This window comes from Pyricularia grisea, chromosome I (assembly GCF_004355905.1).
Source record: "Pyricularia grisea strain NI907 chromosome I, whole genome shotgun sequence".
Taxonomy (NCBI): Eukaryota; Fungi; Ascomycota; class Sordariomycetes; order Magnaporthales; family Pyriculariaceae; genus Pyricularia; species Pyricularia grisea.
The window spans coordinates 3,974,599-3,993,657 of NC_044973.1; the positions used below are offsets into that span (position 1 = coordinate 3,974,599).

The window sequence follows — 19,059 nt, forward strand, 5'->3', positions numbered from 1 at the left end:
GGTAGCGACTCTGCAGTCCGCTAAACCTGTGGGGTACAGGCCTACAGCTTTATCGATAAGAGATCTACCCGCTGTACAGGGTCGACAGGTTGCCTTTGTGGCGGGGAAAAGCGCCGGGATACCTCCAGTGACTTCACCTCCACTCTCATAAGCCCCAGCTCTTCTTGGTTATCTCACTACATAAAGGTCCCAGTCCATGTCTACGTTCATCTAACACAGGCAAATTAAGAAAACCCGAACTAATTTGTACTTGGATTACTCGCTTGCTTGTCCGTATATCTACGCGGGTCGCCGTCTCATTCACATAGAAGACTGGCAAAGATGGCGGCGGACACGGAAATGGTTACCAGTGTCGATACAAGCACACAACGATGGTATTCACTTTACCTGACAGTCGAATGCTGTGCATCTATTGTCTTTTATACTGACAATCATCCTTTTTCAGGCACTACCTGGACAGAATAAGGACCAAACCAGGTCCTTTCACTGACATGGACAGCTTTGACCCAGATAGCTGTGTCTCAAGCATGGAAAAGATGTCTGTTCTGTACGTAGGCCATGTGCTGCTGTCTTTTCACCCCAGAGATGTAGCACTAATAGACTAATTTTCTTCCAGGGTAATGTACGGTGATCGTATCCTTGGCAAATTTGAGTAGTTGGACCGGAAACTCACTCTCACTTTCCCAGAGGTGCTGGCGGGCTTGGATGTGAGATTCTCAAGAACCTGGCCTTGACTGGCTTTAAAAACATACATGTCATCGACATGGGTAAGCATGGAACCTTTGACAAAATCGATACATTCGTGGACTCTCAAAGATACAAGAATATCGCCAATCCAACTTGACCTGATCTGACATGTTCTCACCCCCGGACAGATACTATAGATATCTCCAACCTGAACAGGCAATTTCTGTTCCGCAAGGATGATGTTGGAAAGTACAAGGCAGAAGTCGCCGCTCGGTTTGTCGAGAAGCGGGTAAAGGGCGTCAAGATCACACCCCACAACTGCCGCATTCAGGAGTTCGATGATGACTTTTACATGCAGTTCCAGCTCGTCGTCTGTGGGCTGGACAGCATTGAGGCTCGCCGGTGGATTAACGCCAAGCTGTGCGACATGGTTGACATGGACAACCCGGACTCTTTCAAGCCGCTCATCGACGGCGGCACCGAAGGCTTCAAGGGCCAGTCTCGGGTTATCTTTCCTACCATGACGGCTTGCATCGAGTGTCAGCTTGAGATATACGCGCCTCGGCCCGCCGTCCCCCTCTGCACCATCGCCACCATCCCGCGCCAGCCGGAACACTGCATCGAGTGGGCGCACATCATCGCCTGGGAGAAGGAGAAGCCGTTCCCGGCCCTGGACAAGGACGACCCGGAGCACATCACATGGCTGTTCCAGAAGGCGGCGGAACGCGCCAAGGAGTACGGCATCCAGGGCGTCACCTACTCTCTGACCCAAGGCGTGGTCAAGAACATCATCCCCGCCATCGCCTCCACCAACGCCATAATCGCCGCCAGCTGCTGCAACGAGGCCTTCAAGATCGCCAGCAATGCCGCGCCCCCGCTCGGCCTCGAGGAGAACTACATGATGTACACGGGAGACGCCGGCATCTACACCTTCACCTATAAGTACGAACGCAAACCCGACTGTCCCGTCTGCGGTAACGAGGCTCGCCAGCTCGAGGTCGACTCGAGCTGGACGCTGCAGGAGCTCGTCGACCACCTCGCGGTCCAGCCGGCCGCTCAACTCAAGAAGCCCAGCATCCGCGCCGAAGGGAAGTCACTGTACGTGCAGATGACGCCCGATCTCGAGAAGGCCACAAGGGGCAATCTCACCAAGACCCTGACCGAGCTGGGTTTGGTCAGCGGACAGGAGATCGCCGTGACGGACCCGGCTTTTATGAGCACGGTTTTCCAGTACAGGCTGCAGTTCAAGTGAAGGCAGATGACGGCAACGCTCTAATGAAAAGTGCCTGACTCGTCTTTTGGAGACTTTCATCGTAAGCTTGTCCAGTTGATGTTTGTTGGGCTTTTTGCTCACTAGGAAGCGATTTTCTCGGGCCTGGCCGGATCAAATCTGATCTGTCCTCTTAAAACATAGACCAAAACAGTTTATGGGTGGATATAATATTTGCTTTTTTTTCAGTACCGAACCTTGCCTAGACGCCGTGCCCAATGAAAATCTATGTAAAACAAAACCGGAAATCCGCACAAGAGATCGGAAAATGCCAGATGAGCAACGTTTTCTTTAGCAGCCCCTCTGGATGAAAACGTACAAGTATTGACAAGAAACAGCCTAAATATGCTTTCATTCACCTAACCATGTTAAGAACTTGCTCCTCTAGCTTCTTGCATTTGGACTTGAGCTCCGCGATGGAGGCAAGGAAGAGCTCGTCGCTGTCCCACTGTCCGGCGCTCTCAATAGAAAATATGAAATGGTCCCGCTTGCGGCCCAGCTTGACCTTGCCCTCGAATTCGGCGTGCCGAAGGCACTCCCTGCTGACGGTGTCACGCATGGGGTCGTTGACGACGGCCTTCATCTCACCCTTGTGGCCCTCGTAGCCGCTGCCCTTCTCCTTGGCCTCGGCGGCGGTGACGGGTTCCAGCCTTATGACGCCTTCGGGGAAGCAATCGCGGAACTTTTCAGCGTCGGCGCCGACAATGGGTTTGACGATGTCGATGATGGGCATGAGGCGGTACGAGGCGGTGCAGACGGGCGAGAACTTGGCATGATCCCAGCCGTAGCCGACGTGGGCGTGCATCTCGAGGTCGATGCCCTGGCCCGGCCGCAGCTTGGCGATCAAGATGTCCGGGTTCACGGGGACTATGGCGCCGTCGCCTGAGAAGTACTCGGTCTGCTGGCCGGCGGGCACGAACTCGATGTCGCTGGCATAGACGTTGGACTTGATGTAGGCCTTGTTCGGGTCGTTCTCGCCGGGTTTCGCATCGGGGTTCCGGGTGCACTTGACGTTGAGCCGGAGGTTCACTGTGTTGAAGTCAAACGAGTTGTCGAAGCCGCCCGTCTCGGTCCTCTTGAAGGGCTTCATGAACTTGCGCAGGCCTTCCTTGGATCCCTTGAGTGGTACGAGACCCAGGCGTTGAGCAAGCACCTCATCCTGGATTACAGAGGTGTTGTTGGTTATGAAAACTCGCTCGATAGCCAGGGAAGGTATCTCAGCGATCATGATACGGCGGAAGGCATTTGCGATGGAGGCGTCGACGCCGATTAGACTAAATGACGCTAGGTTGGGGTCATTCTGGTGAAATTGTATGTTGAGATGCTGGGCAAACTGGTTGACGTCCCAGGCGTGCTCCTCGCCATAGTGTGCGCCAGGATAATCGGTTGATATCGTATTTGTAACTGTCTCCTTGTTGATACCAACAATCTGTAAGGTGCGGTTGGATTAGTTGCTGAAATTGCCTACCCAAGAAAAATATATAAGACTTTTATATGAGGCAAATTCACATACCTTTCGCCTGTTCAGCTCATCAGAGCTAAGATTTGTTTGTGAAGGCATTATGGCTTTAAAGACTCTAACTGGAAGATATCGCGATTAGATTTCTTGAACTTTTTTTCCGCGTCGCAAAACTTTTGGCGGGGAGAAAGCTGCAGGGCGTTGCTAGACAGGCCCCACCTTTTTCACTTGGCGAAGCATCCCTGCTTGAAATTTCAAAGACAAAATGCCGTTAATCCCTGCGCTGCCTACCCTGCACCTCATAGAAGAACTTGCAGTTTGTTGCGACAAAATCCATGTCAGTGCAAAGTAGGACCAGATCATTGGTACGCAAGCAAGGCAAGCAAGGTAAGGTACTACCTTAGGTACCTGATGTCAAAATCTCATGGGCAGCTAGCTGCTTATCTATGCCCACTCAAACTCTTTTACATGTTCCTGTAGTCAATTGGATGGAGAACAGATTCATGGACTCTTTTGCTAGCTCGAAAATGGATACTTCTGGACAATTAAATAAAATTCTCGTCTGTCTTGCATCAATTGCTACATCCTCCAGGTACAAATGTCCAACAGAGCTTGGGAATTTTGCATGGCGGTTCGTCGTGTTTTACTAATTGGCCCTTGTGATTGGCTGTAGAGGTATAGCTGTGGAGCTCTCACGCTTGTGCCGGATATTCTGCTCGCCCGAGACTAGGCTCAATTGGGATTTCCAAGGTGGTAAAGCTTCGGGTCAATGACCACACGGTATTCTCGACATCACATATCGTTTGTCGCCCCCTCCTAATCTATCAAAAAGTTTAAAGAGCTCTTCGGATTGCAGCCATTGCCAACCGACAAAGAGGGAGCCCCTCGGGAGGACACATGCTGCTGACCTCTTCGTGGACCGGCCTTTACCCAGATCATCAATCAAAATCGTCATAAATTTCCAGCAATGGCCTCGCTCTACCGCCTGGCCGGTCGAGGCGCCTCGAAGCGTCTCTGCCTCCGACCAGCAACCTCCTCCCAGATTCCCATCTCCGCCGCGTGCTCCTCGGCTGTTTCAACAATAAGATCCCTGTCCTCGACCACCCGCCGCCGATATGCCACGACTCCGGACCCGGCCGAGCTCATCAAGGCTCAGGCGACGCGGCTGGTGCCCGTCGACTCGGACTTTTCGAGCCCGATCGACCCCTACTCCGTGACGAACCGCAAGGACGACGTTGAGGCGAATGAGCCGGGCGTTGCTGAGCGAAAGATCCGCCACTACACGGTCAACTTTGGTCCCCAGCATCCGGCCGCGCACGGTGTGTTGCGTCTGATTCTTGAGCTGAGCGGAGAGGAGATTGTTCGTGCCGACCCGCACGTCGGTCTGCTGCACCGTGGTACCGAGAAGCTTTGCGAGTACAAGACGTACCTCCAGGCCCTCCCTTACTTTGACCGTCTCGACTACGTCTCCATGATGACCAACGAGCAGTGCTTCGCGCTGGCCGTTGAGAAGTTGCTCAACGTTGAGATTCCTGAGCGTGCCAAGTACATCCGGACTATGTTTGGCGAGATCACCCGTATTCTCAACCACTTGATGTCGGTCCTCTCTCACGCCATGGACGTTGGCGCCCTTACGCCTTTCCTGTGGGGTTTCGAGGAGAGAGAAAAACTCATGGTAAGGTGCTTATAAGCTTTTGTCTTTTGAGGCATTGGCTTCTTATCTTTGAGAGGTCTGGAGATATTAACTTGACAATAGGAGTTCTACGAGCGTGTCTCTGGTGCTCGTCTCCACGCGGCGTACGTAAGACCAGGTGGTGTCCACCAGGACATCCCGGCCGGCCTGCTTGATGACATTTACCAATGGGCTACCCAGTTCGGCGACCGCATCGACGAGACCGAGGAGATGCTTACAGACAACCGTATCTGGATCAACCGTCTCAAAGGCGTTGGTGTCGTCTCGGCCAAGGAGTCTCTGGACCTCTCTTTCACCGGTGTGATGCTCCGCGGTTCAGGTGTGCCTTGGGACATTCGGAAGAGCGCGCCTTACGACGCCTACGACAAGGTCGAGTTCGACATCCCCGTCGGCCTCAACGGCGACTGCTACGACCGCTACTTGTGCCGCATGGAGGAGTTCCGCCAGTCGCTTCGCATCATTCACCAGTGCCTGAACCAGATGCCGGCCGGCCCTGTGCGCGTCGAGGACTACAAGGTCTCGCCGCCGCCCCGTGCCGCCATGAAGGAGAACATGGAGGCCCTGATTCACCACTTCCTTCTGTACACCAAGGGTTACGCCGTGCCGCCTGGAGACACTTACTCAGTCATTGAGGCCCCCAAGGGTGAGATGGGTGTCTACGTCGTCAGCGACGGCAGCGAGCGCCCTTACCGTGTCCACATCAGGGCACCCGGTTTCGCCCACTTGGCTGGCTTTGACCACGTTTGCAAGGGTCACTTGCTTGCCGATGCCGTCGCAGTCATTGGAACAATGGATCTTGTGTTTGGTAAGTTTTCAATTGCATCTACCTGATTGCTTTTTTTTGGTTTTTTTTCTGACCAAGAGACTAACGCAAAACTCATTTTCCCTCTGTACAGGTGAGGTCGATCGGTAAAGACAATTATCAAGTCATTCAAGATTTGAAAAAGATGGGAATAGAAGTCTAGGGAGTGTGTGGGGAGGGGGATATCTGCAGATGAAAAGAGATTTTTCATGGACAATAGGTGAATAACTGCGCAATATTAGGTGCTGAAACGATGAAAAAAGCAGAAAAGCATCGATAATATGGTGTCCTGTTTTTTTATAGTTTGTTTTTTCCTCCAACAATTTTCTACCTTATAGAGCAAGGCGAGAAGATGAAAGAGAAGAAGAGCTTGTTGTTGTTTTTCTTTTCATATGTTGTATCATAGTAAGCATCGAAGGAAGAGCAACGCGCAAAGATTTCTTTTTTTGGTTCAGAAACAAAGTGGGCAGAAACATATGAAAAAAAAAGAGACAGGCAGGCTTGATGAAGCAAACGTTTCTCTCCCTCCCCCCGCCCCTGAGGTATGTATCTTTTTTCTTGTCAAGTGTTGGCTGGGTTTTGTCTTTTGTTGCTGTTTCTTGTTGTTTTTCTGTTATTGCTGAAAAGCTGGCTGGGTATTGTGCAAAACGAGTGGATGCTCCGTCAAAATGTTTTTTTGTTTGTCAATAGATCTTTGAAGCTAACATAGAAAGTGCAACGCAGTAAATGTCGAGTTGTTTGCTTGGGTATGATGCTAAATCATCGCGGACTGTTTGGTAGATACTCTGAAGGCAGGTCATCATAGTCATCAAGTCAGCTTGTGGGATCTATGGAAGCGGCGAGACAGTCTCTGTGTGGTTAGGGACGTTTGTCGAGACTTACATTCGAACTTGATAAAAAGATCAATTATGTCGCAAGCAAATGATGGGGCTTGATGTTTTGCAGCTTTAGAAGTAGCCAAAAAGGCAAGACTTGGTTTTTTGTGGCTGGCAAATCACAAGGAAACGGACAAAAAAGAATAATAAAAAAATGGGGGGTTCAGTTGTAGTACCGAGTCCTCACACCAGGAGGATACCGCCGCAGGACGCACTGCTCAAACGGGACGGTGTGGCGGTGGCGACCCTCTGGTCCGGCTCCGACGGGCAGGCTGGCGATGGGGAGGGCGGTCGGGTTGCGGAAGCGTTGATGCTCCTCAGAATTACCGCCGGTCAGATTGGTGAAGCTGCAGACGCTCTGCTGCTGCGGCTGCATGCCGGCTCCCATGTGCATTTTGGCCATGTGCATCTCCATGTCGTGCTGTTCGTTGTGCTGGGTCTGGTTGACAGCTGTAGCAGAAGACCGGGGCTTGAAGATGTCTCCGTCGGCCGAGATGGCACGCAGGGCTGGGCCCCAGTTGTGAGTTTGGATCATGGAAGGGGGGTTGACGGTGGCCATGTCGTGATGCTGCTGGTTGTCTTCCTCGCCGATGTAGTGCGCAAAGTCAGACGTGGTGACCTCGACGCCGACGTCGCTGGACTCGTGGGTGCTGGAGTTAGATGTGGTTGTGACCTCGGCGCTCGAGGAGCGGCGGTGCTTGGGGTAGTTGACCTCTGTCCTGACCTCGATGGTGTCCTTGTTGGCTGTGTTGTCGGTGTCGTTGCAGGTGGCGATGAGGGTCTGGGAGATGTCGACCGAGACAGCGCGGCGGCGCTCGGGACTCATCGAGGCAGGGGCAATGGGGGTGGCGTACTCAACTTGAGGCTGGGTTTGCTGTTGTTGCTGCTGATCCTGAACACGGCCGTCTTGAACCGCCCACTCGGGCTTGTAAGGAGTAAAGTCGGCCTTGCATGAACATTCGCCGCGCTGATGGAGCTTGCGGTGGTCATCAACCCACTCGGCGGCGTACAGGCTGGGGAGACGGACGGCGATGGCGAGCTGACCGTCTGGACCGTGGACTTCTTGGAAGATTGGAGGAGCTGTCTGGCCGTCTTGAGGGGGAGGGGTAGGAGGGAGGTTGTAAGATACCACGGCATGGGCATTGTTGTTCTTGCTCTGTGCTTTGTCCATGACGGCATTGTTCTGCTGCTCCATCATGGCCTGGTACCGAAAGACAGCCTCACCACCAATGACCCTGGGGCGAACTAGGTCCGGGAAGATGACGTCGCAGCCGCAGGCGCCGCGCTCGTGGAGGAAGTGGTGCTCCCACTCCTGGATGAGGACGGCGCGGGTGTGCATGATGCGGGAGCATGCCGGACACATTTCGGGTGAGATGAAGGGCCGAGTGGCCTGTAGGCTGCAGACGGGGTTCTGGTGGACCGAGGTGGTGAGTGAGCAGGGGCGCAGGACCGGCATGGAGCAGTGGCCGCAGGTGTAGCCGATGAACTCTTGGAAGCACATTTTGTCGGTGTCTGCTTTGTCGATTTTTCGGTGGGAATGTGGATTGTTAAAGATGGGTTAAGGATGATCTCGAGAGAGGGCGAGAACTGTAGACTTGTGACACTTGAATACTTCTTGACAGTACTTGGGCACTGAACCTGCTGAGTCTTGTTGAGATGCAAGTTGGGCTAGTGAATGCGGTTGTAGAGAGAAGAGCTTCTGATGGTTGGGGGATAAGGAATGAAAGTGAGGAGTGAGATACGATGCAACCAAGGTACAAGCAGATCGGATAATGACAAAAAGTCAATGCTGAACTTGAAAGTTGATGATAGAGAAGAGGGACGAAGAAGATGAATGTTGGTGTAAAGTAAAGGAGGTTGCACGCGTGTATGTGCGTGGCTTATGTATTGCTATTGATCAGTCTGGGCGATTCTCAAAGTCAGTTGAAGGTTTCGTGAATTCATGGTCAGCATGATCTGGATCATGCTTACCTTGATATCTGATGTCTTTGCGGGAGGCAGAATCAGACTCGTCGAGTAACAAAAGAAGTGAAGCCGAAAAGAAAGAAGACACTCCTTCCTGGATCACCGTTTCGGGGCGATCGTGATCAGACAAAACGAAATTGAAGATAAAGTGATGACTGTAAAGCGTTAAAAAAGAAGAAAAAAGTCTTCTCGCCAGATAATCTGTCAGAGAGGGAAAAAGAGTCCTGGATATGGAACCGGATCACAACAAAAACAAGTACAGATAAATCGTCAAGATGATGGTCAAAAGAAACCGAAGTTGAAGAGTATGATACCAACGTTCAACGTTGAAGAAAGTAAGTAATAATAAAGATGATGGAGAAAAACAGCGCACCGGTCAAGGCAGCGGTGAGCTCAACGTTGAAACGCAAAGTGAAGCTTTGGAACAAGTTTGTTGAGAAAGATGATGAAGAAGAGGAAACGAGAATCAGACCAAGGCGGAAGAAAGGCGGGCTTTAAGTATTCAGATCCAGGAGAAAAAAAAGTTTGCAGTAGCGTAAGCAATCCAAAAGGATGGAGCTACAAAATAGAATAGAAGCTATTCAAACAATATCATGGTTTGGTATTGTTGAATAGTGATGAATGGGAAAGGGATCGACCTGTACTTGAGTGAATACCCGATGTCAAAGCTAGCCAGCCGTCAAAGATTCGAGGCATGAGAGCCATCGGGGTCCACAATGACCCCTAACAATGCTTCAAGAGGGTAAGCAAGAAGACTATTGTTTATTGTACCAATCAAGCAGGTACAATAACCTGCAGGTCAGTCACTGATAGGGGTTGGTCAGGGGCAGCGGTCAAACCGGAACACCTGAAGCATTTTTTCGTACCTTCCTGACAGTGATTATCGTACACATGATCTGCATTTGAAATAATTTCCAGCAAGGTCGGCCCGCTGCTAAAGTGAAAATGAGTTCCGGCTCGGCATGTGTCCAACTGCTGAGCCATGCCCATATAACCAAAACTAGAACCAGCACAAATAGAGACTGTCCAACATGTTCAAGCATCTGAACGGAATAGTAGATGCTCATCCCTATTGTCAATACATGGTATAGAGTGAGATTTGACACAGGAAATCGCTTTTTTTTCTTTTGATTGTAATACATGGAGGTATCTCTATCTTTAACATAGAAGCTGTACATGACCCCCCCAGGACAGGTTCGGAGGGTCCCGATCTACGGTGATCTTTTTAGTAATACATTACAAGATAGTACAAGAGCTAACGAGTATCAATCCCACCAAGCCCAGTCGACTCCCTCTTCAAAACAACTTGAACCCATTCCCTGCGGCCTGATTCATGAAAAAGTTCTTCAAAGGCCTCGCCGCATTGACCGCGTTCAACCCCAACGACCTGAGCGGCACCAGCGGCCCGCTTCCGACCGAGTAGAGCTTGTGCAGTTTGTCGCAGACGCCGAGGATGACATGGTTGGCCGCGTACCGCTCCGCCTCGTACGGCTCGAGCGACATGCGCGTGCCGAGGTCCTGCCCGTGCGCCACCGCCTCGGCGATGGTGCGCGAGAGGCTCTCGACGTCACCCTGACCCGCGTTCAGGCCCTGCCCGGCGAGCGGGTGCACCGTGTGCGCGGCATCGCCGACCAGCGCCACGCGCTCGCCAATGTACGTGTCGGCGTGCCGCATGCGGAGGGGGAACGACGCGATGGAACCCTCCTGTACCTCAACTACTGGGGCGGGCAGCGCTCGCGATGTTGGTGGGGCGTCGATGGCGGCGTGCTGTAGACGCCAGGCCAGCTCGTCGGCCTGTCCGGATGGTATCGTGTGCATGTACTCGAGGTCCACGGGGCTCAGGCGGAAGGCGGCGTTGACCATGGCGGTAAAGTCTGCTGGCGAGAGGCTCTTGAGGAGCGCGGCGTATGCGGGTGTCGTCGACCACACCAACGTAGAGTAGTTACCCGGCATGGGTAGCGAGGCTATCGGGCCCGAGGGCAAGAAACGTTGGTACGCCACCCTGTACATGCTGTCGTGTGCTGCGACGTCGTCTTCGAGCCTCAGCGTTGCCACCACTCCATGCCTGCCATAGTCCCACCCCTTGGCCTCGATGCCAGCAAAAGACCTAACGGGACTGTTGGCGCCGTCCGCGCCGACCAGCAATCTCGCAAACAGCTGCCTGCCGCCCGCGAGGCTGACAACGGGCCACTCGGAAAGGTCCATCTCCTCCGTATCCTTGCCGAGCGCGATATTCTCGACTCTCGCATTGTCAAACACGTCGACACCGCCCAGCTCCTCGAGGCGTCGCAGTAGGCCCGACGTGAGGTTGAGGTTCTCCACCATGTAGGCGATGGTGTTGCCGCGCGCCGCTTCTGCCGTTCCGGCCCAGTCGAATTCTATGCGCGCCCCCGTGACGCCGTCCCAGACCTGCATCTCCTGATATGCCTGCACGCGCTGCCGGTCCAGGCGTGACCATGCGCCGATCGAGTCGAGAAAGTGTGCGGATGACGGGGTGAGGGAGCTGCATCGGTTCGAGTACTGATTTGGGGGAAGGCTCCAGTTCCTGAGCTTTGAGAGGTCCTGCGCCTCGACGAGAGCGACTCGGAGTCCGGCGGTAGCTGGGTTTGCCCCTGGAGAGGAATTGAAGTGATTTGGTCAGTTTCGAGACTGTCTGCCTGGTAACGTAGAGCTAGCTGGTAGCTTACGCAAGGGAGGCAAAAGAGCCTTTGGGAATACCTACTTAGGGCAGTCAACAAACTAAGCCCTGCTGGGCCACCTCCTACGCAGACAACATCGTAAATTTCGGGTTTGGCTCCGGCGCTGGTTGTATATGAGCGCGCTGCTGTCCTTGACCTCTTGACGATGTCGTTACACCTTCGGCAGATGTAACGTGTGGTGGATGGCCTGGACAGCATTGCGACGGGCTGGGAAGGCCTTGCTGTCGTGACTAAAAATGTATGGCAAATATCAGGCAGAACTACAAGTTCGCAGATATCTCGGTCGAGTTTGGCGTTTAGGTACACTTCAACTTCAGCCTTGGGCTTAACGTAGAAAGAATAAAGCCCATTGTGGAATCGCCGGACGGTGGACCGCTGAAGCTTTGTGATGGGCCCACTCCCCGGCGCCGATGATACGGCCCCATAATTCGATTCGGCAGGCATCTCCACTTCAGCTGTACAAGTAGCATCATCTCAAGTTCCCTACGGAGCAACCACTAACCTTACAGTACACATTTCAGCACGGACTTGTCTATTCCTTGAAGCTAATCAAATTCAGTCTTGCACAAAGTCATTATTTTCGACTTGCAAGCTATATCGGACGTGATGCTCTCATTCCAGTCCACAGAGATGAATTCATGCTCTTGTCCGTCTCCTCATAATGTCATAAATATATTCGCTCCAGATTGAAATTCCATCAAAGTCAACTCCTTTCCAACGATGTCTTAAAAGTTTAAAACCAGCATGGAAATCATAGCAAAACAATAAGTTCCTTGTCTGGGGAGCCAGAAACCAAGGTGCAGTCGGCGCTGGCCCATACAGAGTCAAGTTTTGTCGCCTTTGCGTCGCTGTTGTTACCGCCGAAGGCCTTCTCGCGCTCGACGTCGATACTTTCCACATCCTCGAGCAGCGTAACTGACGCACAGCCCGCGCTGGAAATGCTATGTGGGCTGGCCACCTACGCCACTTCACTCGCTTTCCCGTTCTGGTCAGTCACCGGCGATTGTTCAGCTTCTGCCGTGTGTTGCTTTAGCTTTTCTTCATACTTGTTCCCCCTTTGAGGAAGGTCATAGGGTTCTCCTTACCTGCGGCAGTTGTTGGCACCTGAGCCGGCATCACCTCATTCTTGTTGCCGTTGGTGCCGTTGGTACCGTTGGTCTCGCTCATCGCCGGGGTTGACGACGACGCCTGCTCAGACTCCAAGCGGTAGTCTGGCCGCCAGTTCCCGAGATCATCTTCACAGTCGCACACTATCTGACGACTGTCCGCCGCTCCATGGTAATCAGGAATGGCTGCTCCGGGGACCACTGCCTCCTCGTCGAGGAGTTCAAGTAGTCGTCTGCCGTGGCGAGCGAGGATTATCTGCTTCTCGGCACGCTCAATGGTGGCGAGGAACTCGGCTTCATAGGCTGCTTTGAGGCTTTTCCTTGTCTAGGGACGTATAGAACCGTCAGAGATTGTACACAGTAGAGCAAAGCGGGAGGAACTTGTTGAGAATACATAAAAGACAACCAAACTTACAATATTGAACAGCTGCGCCTCAGCCACGAGATTCTCCGCCTCGGCACGGACAAGCTCCTGCTCGAGGATCACCAGCCTCGCGCTCTGCGGCTCCTTGCTCTTGAGGCGGGCAATCTCATCCACCAGCTTTCCCCGGCTCTCCCGGCTCGGCTGGACGCTCCTCTCCGTGTTGCGAATGTGCTTGAGCATGGAGCGGCTGTCCTCGATCGCATGCGCGTAGGCATCCTCCTGCTCGCCCACCTCAGCCAGTATGACGCCCAGCTTGTCCGAGAGATCGGCGACGGCCGGATCGGGCGTGCGCTCACCCCACTCGGACAGCTGCGTCGCGATCGAGATGCGCTCCCGGCCGGCCGTCTCGTGCGCCCCGACCAGCGTGTTCTCCGACTTGATGAGCTTGTACAGCCGTCGCGAGAGCTCGGGCTGGTTGTTCAGCGGTCCGCGCAGCGACTTGAGGAATCCGCCTCGGCTGCGGTTCGCGTGGGCGCCCCCGCCGTTTTGGGCGCCTGAGCGCTGCCCTTTGCTCGAGCGTATGGAGAAGCTTCGGTTCCTGGAACAGGGGGTTGGAAGAAAACTGGTGGTAAGTATTTATCAGGCTGATGGGCCGGGATGAGGGCTATGATCGGCTGCTCACATCTTGTTCTGTTGAAAGGACTTCTTTTTATATTCTTTTCCTGTTATCGGAAGAGTTGCTGTCTGTGATTTCAAGGTTCGGTCAGCTTTCACAATCCAGATCTTTAGGAAGTTTTCCTGCGATCCGATAAAACCAGGGATGTGCCTCTTGGAAGTAGCACTTTCCAAGCTTCAAGTTGTAGAAAGAAAAGAAAAAAGCCAGGGTAGCTCAGGCGCATAGCAATACAAGTGAATATCCACGCTGGAGGCAGGTGCTACTCATATCAGGCCCATGTCGGCAGTACTCACCAAATCTGTTGCGATCCGGGTAAGAATGGTACAGCCGGGTCAATAGTTAATCAAGCCTCTGGGGTAAGCACAAAGCTTCGCCTCTATTCGGAAAGGATATGGTATTAAAACGGAAGAAACAGATCAAAGGAAGTGGAGGTGATCTTCATAAAGACCTTTTCTTATTCTTTCTCCCTCGGTACAGCACTATCAATGCCAGCAGTCTCTACCATAAGGAGGTCACGCCACTAAACTGGCAAACAAAGCCTGACGCGCAATAGCGGCAACTCCATCTTACCCATTCCTTTCACAGGTTCGCAGCCGACATGACGACAACCAAGCCAAATAGTAAAAGCCCACCTTGCTTGGAGAGACAAAGCTTTCGGCATATTTCTTAGATAAGGTGCTTTATTTTTTTTTTGTCTGGGAACAATACCCCTCCGACGGGTAAGGTACCTTACCAGGCAGATAGCTACCTAGCTAGCAGTGAACCAAGTGCGTTCGATGACGGCACTGGAACCAAAGAAATTACAGGCAAAGGCAGGCTAAGATGAGGAGATTGATGGCCTTGAGAAGGAAAGGGTGCCAATCGATCGGTACTATGACGTCATTGGCGCCAGAACCGGATCCGCGTCGTTGTTCAGTTTTAGGGATGCGGTAATTGGATCGAAATTGATTGAGTCTCTGTTTTGCAGGTACCGGTATGTTGGTTAACGAATTTGAACTATAGTATTTTTTTCTTGGTATCTTGTAGTCTCGTGATCAGTCAAACTATCAAGCTGCTGTCTTCTCTCATACATGTATTTTGTCGAATTTGACTTCGTAGATCCGTGTACCCCAGTTGGCCCAATGCGTTGTAATACAACACGTCCGCATCAAATCCATCCTCGTGACAAGAAAAACAAAATAACAAAATAAAAAACGCTCCTGAAAAGCGCGCGATAGCCGCCGCTCCCCAAAGTTTCGTGGCCCATATATAGACTTAAAAGAACAAAGTCCTCGGGGAAATGATAACAGGACAGATGAAATTAGAAAAGGTGATTAAAAGGCTTTAGACAATGAGAAGTGCAAAAAAATGCAAAGAAATGAAAAGAACCAAAATGAACTCAAAAGACCTCAACGTCTATACAATATGTAGACAGCCTCGCAAGCCACTAATACAAAAACGATAAGCTTATGAGGAAAGAGCAAAAACGAAGATCACCATAATTAAAAAGAACAAGCCACGCACGAAAGCGCACACTCCTAAATCAGACGTATCGCCTGCTAGTGGTCTCGCTGCTGCGCTGGTAGACGACGGGCCCGCTGGCGCGCGGGCTGTGGTGATGGTGGCTACTGTGGTGGCCGTGGTGAGACCTGTGCGACGAAACGCTCACGTACGAAGACCTGGGCGAGTGGTGGTGATGCCCGTGGTGATGATGACCATGGTGGTGGTGGTGGTGATGAGATCTCCTCGGGGGAATGATCTCCTCCCGGTAGTAGTACTTTGTTTTGGAGGGCTCTGCACCGAAACACATCTTGAGCTGTCTGGGTGACGGGTGGATGATGTTGGTATTGTGTGTAATACCTAGGTAGGTAGGTGGGGGTTATGTGTGGTAGGCGGATATCTGAGAGTATTTGGCGGCTAGACGCTGAACCAGGGAACCGGATTTGTTTTATGGTTGGGACACGGATCTGGTGGCGTGATTGTAGCTAATGGTGTATAAGAGTGTATATGTTGTACGGTAGCGGGATGTTGCAGTATGCTATGTAGATAGCTATACTATTGTAAATTGCAGATAGGAAAGAAAGGGTTCAATCCTGGTGAAATGAAAAATGATATATGATCCAGGAACACAGGGAAAAATAAATTAGAAAAAAGAGACCCTGAAAAGAGAGGAACTAACAGGTTTATATCCAAAAGCCCTGCAAGTGTCGTTCTCTTTTTTTTTTTTTTTTTCTTTTTTTTTCTCATCAGCACGCACACCACCCTTGAACAAGGCGACCAAAGCCCATGGGCAAGGGTTAGAAAAGCAGAGATAGGCGGAATGACTTGCAACTTGTCTAGGCATGTCAGGGAGTCATCTGCCACACCCACACCCACACCTCACGCGCTTGTTCCTGCGCCCCCTCCCAATCGCAAACTGGAGCTAGCTAGCCCGATTCGATGAGAAATGCAAGAAATTCGGAAGAAGATAAAAGGAAAGCCTATAGTCAAACCCTTCGTAATACGGTAGCACTGCCACAAGAGAATGGGGCGCAAATACGACCATGTCTACAGTAGAAAAAAGCCATTTGTCAACTTGGTTTATCAGCATCGTAAAGTTCAGATAAAAAAAACGACATCAAAAACCGGGCGTTGGCTGCAGAGCACAGCAACCCGTATAGTGTGGGCTGCGGGGAGGATGGGACCCTGCACAACAACCAAGTTGACGAAAAAAGACCCCTTGCAAATCCCTGCTTGTCGTGCAGGAGCTATGAGGTAATGCCGAAAAGACCGCGAGCCGAACCTGCAGTAGGGAAATCGTAAAAGAGGACATCATATCTTCAGTTCTTTTCAGCTCATCACGAAGACTCGGTGAAGAATGTCATTTCTTTCAATCTGAGACCCCCGATACGCCTTGCCAGAACCGAGACATTTCGCTTTCGAAAGATGTGGGTGCCCGGGCATTCGGCGATTGAAACTAGCTAAAGTGCTTATGCAGCTTCAATCAAGTACATACAATCTACTTATAGCACTCCATTGTCGGGCGCGGCCTCCGCGGAAGCGCAATGCAGCCCTATCGACCATAAGCAAAGGGTCCGTGGGCTGAAGTTCCTCGTGACTGCTTCAGTTGGTTTCGTATGCCTCATTCTATATGACTGGGCGGCTGTAGATTGGTGTCAAAAGAGTCACGGATCTTGAATCACCAAACGCCTTCAGGAAGCTACGCAACTGGGCAAAGCAAGCGGCGCGCTTCCTCAGCAAGGCTTGAAAATGCGAACCTTTTTTTTTGTTTTGTATCTCCCTTCCGAGTTAGATTGGTATTACATATGCGCCAAACAAAGCCAGAGTGTCTGCCTTTTGCATCATCAAATTCCCTTGTAAAACTCGTCGTCATAACGAAGGCCTTGCCTCTAAATATCGGTCAGTTCTCATTTACTTCTTGTAAGAAAACTTGGTTTCAACCTGGCCCGCAGCCCAGACAAGCGCAAAAACGCCCATCAAGCTCGTGAAGATCACAATGGGCTTCCGCAAGCTTGCGGTGAGCGAGTAGTCGTAGGATACTACAAGCTCCCGGTCGCGGTGCTCATCAATGAGATTGTGCGCTGTGATCACCAAAGATGTCCTTCCGATTGTGTCCAAATATGTCTGCTGCGTTCCAACCTCAACCGACGTGATCGACGACGAAGGGATTTTGGTGTGGTACTTGACGTTACTGTATCATGTATTTCAGTTAGTGTCATTGCACCTATTACCTAGAGATACCAATTTGCACTTTGTATTACTTACGTGGCTCCCTCAGGAAGTAACAGTCGCAGCTGAACCTGACTATACTCGATACCTTCGGGCTGCTTAGGGCCCTCGAGAAAAGGCACGTTGAGTACGTATTGACCTCCGCTAGTACGGCGCACAAAGTTCTTGGCATCCGCATTCCATCCGATGGTAAAAGGGAACTTCCAACCACCAAAGATGGGGTAACGTGGCTTCACCTCCAGAAGGGCCTCCCGCTTGTTGCTGCGGAACCTCGAGGTAGAGACATTGCCGATGACGTCGTAATAGTATACATCGGAACTGCCAACACGAAGAGGGAATTTGATCTCCTTGAGAGCATGTGTGGGAGAGTTGTGGTAGCTTTGGGTGGCCCACTTGACGCGGTTGAACTGCGAGCTGAGGTTGGCGCCCATGTTGAAAAGAGTGTAACGCTCCTCGAAAGCGACGTTGCCACCCCAGTGACTGACTTCAATATCCCGCTCCAGGCGGGCAATGTGCGTCACGGGCTTGGTGAACTCGAACCTAACCTGGACGGGCTCGACGGCACCGGCAGGCTTCTCATCGAAGGGGCCGTAGGTGAGCTTAGAGCCCTGCTTTGCTGGGTTGGGCTTGTCGCCATCGACGGAGGGAAGTTTGGTGTAGTCGGGGACATTGGGCGAAGAGAACTTGACTTCTGTCTTTTGCTTCGAGGTAACATAGGCCGATGGACAGTACGCAGAGAAGCGGTACGCAAGGAACTGGCTCCCGTCCTGAGCCACTTGTGCAGGCAGCGGCCTAACTGCATTCAGGGTGTTATAGGTGATTCCCAAGGTCTGCTGGCCTCCAGCTTTGAGCGGAGTGGGCAGTCGTATCCGGTAGTACTGCAGGTCGCTGGAGGGTGAGAACCATTAGCTCCATCTCCAAAGATCTACCGCTTAAGAAGCACCCGGGGTTGAAGCCAAGAGAATGCTCACCTTTTCGGGTCGAACTCGACTGCTTCTACCGTAAAAGTGCCTGCATCTTCGTTCTTCCGGTCCTTCACCTCGAACCCACCCACCCGGGACAGCTCGTCGACAGTGAACGGGAAAAAGTACTCATCCTGAGGAGTGCTGGCGATGTTCTCAATGAGAACATTGACCTGCTCCTTGACATATATCTTCTCGAGCGATATGATATGAACCAGATTGACGTTCTTGAATACTTGAGGTGGCTTAAAGGTTGAAGGAAGGCGGACGGAGCTTGCCGTCGCAAAGCTGAGGAGCGAGAGCGCAGCCGGGATGGCTGTCCAGAGCTTCATTGTGAAATAAATGAAACGAAAGTGGTCATCAACAATACTGGCAGCGTTTCCCCGTTTGCAATTGGATCGTTACAGACGTCTCTCGTGACCTCGGAAGCACAATGTAAAGATCCGTCGTGACGCCGATGAGATATACCTAACCAACAAACCAAGCCGACCCGCTCCACGCTTCGAGACAGCTTGCATCAATCGGTTGGAGCTGTCCCTGTCCCGTGTCGAACAGGGGTCAAGAAGCTTACGTTGCACGGTTGCGTTTCATGTGCCACATTAATATCGGAGATGTGGGAGATGTGGCTGGTGAATTGAAAGCTGCGCCACGTATCTCGGCTTGCTAGGATGTCACTAATATCTACTTGACAGGGCACTCAAGCGCCTAGCTGCGTCATTTCATCTTGGCACAACTGCAGGTGCACTTTGTACAACCCCTCACCAACTGCCCCGCAGTATCTATTTGCTGTCAT

At 51.9% G+C, this 19,059-nt stretch overlaps 7 protein-coding genes across 7 annotated transcripts; 3 read left to right on the plus strand and 4 right to left on the minus strand.

Annotated features, from left to right (window-relative positions):
• Positions 1–163: 163 nt before the first annotated feature.
• Positions 164–3,565, plus strand: PgNI_06250 (uncharacterized protein). The gene is made up of 5 exons (XM_031126276.1): positions 164–374; positions 446–547; positions 688–767; positions 876–3,388; positions 3,473–3,565. The coding sequence occupies exons 1-4, from the start codon at positions 322–324 to the stop codon at positions 1,937–1,939; spliced, it is 1,299 nt and encodes a 432-aa protein (XP_030981910.1). The 5' UTR covers positions 164–321; the 3' UTR covers positions 1,940–3,388; positions 3,473–3,565.
• PgNI_06251 (uncharacterized protein) lies at positions 1,217–3,565 on the minus strand. The gene is made up of 2 exons (XM_031126277.1): positions 3,471–3,565; positions 1,217–3,386 (listed from the first exon to the last, which is right to left on the minus strand). The coding sequence occupies exons 1-2, from the start codon at positions 3,516–3,518 to the stop codon at positions 2,313–2,315; spliced, it is 1,122 nt and encodes a 373-aa protein (XP_030981929.1). The 5' UTR covers positions 3,519–3,565; the 3' UTR covers positions 1,217–2,312.
• Positions 3,566–4,247: 682 nt separating this feature from the next.
• Positions 4,248–6,698, plus strand: PgNI_06252 (uncharacterized protein). The gene is made up of 3 exons (XM_031126278.1): positions 4,248–5,091; positions 5,173–5,914; positions 6,006–6,698. Exons 1-3 carry the CDS (start codon positions 4,384–4,386, stop codon positions 6,020–6,022), a joined length of 1,467 nt encoding a protein of 488 aa, XP_030981927.1. The 5' UTR covers positions 4,248–4,383; the 3' UTR covers positions 6,023–6,698.
• Positions 6,699–6,949: 251 nt separating this feature from the next.
• On the minus strand, positions 6,950–8,287 carry PgNI_06253 (uncharacterized protein; the record flags this gene model as incomplete). The annotated part of the gene is made up of 1 exon (XM_031126279.1): positions 6,950–8,287. One exon carries the CDS (start codon positions 8,285–8,287, stop codon positions 6,950–6,952), a length of 1,338 nt encoding a protein of 445 aa, XP_030983124.1.
• An 815-nt stretch (positions 8,288–9,102) lies between these two features.
• On the plus strand, positions 9,103–9,249 carry PgNI_06254 (uncharacterized protein; the record flags this gene model as incomplete). The annotated part of the gene is made up of 1 exon (XM_031126280.1): positions 9,103–9,249. One exon carries the CDS (start codon positions 9,103–9,105, stop codon positions 9,247–9,249), a length of 147 nt encoding a protein of 48 aa, XP_030983125.1.
• A 5,869-nt stretch (positions 9,250–15,118) lies between these two features.
• On the minus strand, positions 15,119–15,385 carry PgNI_06256 (uncharacterized protein; the record flags this gene model as incomplete). The annotated part of the gene is made up of 1 exon (XM_031126281.1): positions 15,119–15,385. One exon carries the CDS (start codon positions 15,383–15,385, stop codon positions 15,119–15,121), a length of 267 nt encoding a protein of 88 aa, XP_030981932.1.
• Positions 15,386–16,265: 880 nt separating this feature from the next.
• Positions 16,266–18,800, minus strand: PgNI_06257 (uncharacterized protein). The gene is made up of 3 exons (XM_031126282.1): positions 18,276–18,800; positions 17,341–18,192; positions 16,266–17,266 (listed from the first exon to the last, which is right to left on the minus strand). Exons 1-3 carry the CDS (start codon positions 18,596–18,598, stop codon positions 16,987–16,989), a joined length of 1,455 nt encoding a protein of 484 aa, XP_030983126.1. The 5' UTR covers positions 18,599–18,800; the 3' UTR covers positions 16,266–16,986.
• Between the last annotated feature and the right edge of the window lie 259 nt (positions 18,801–19,059).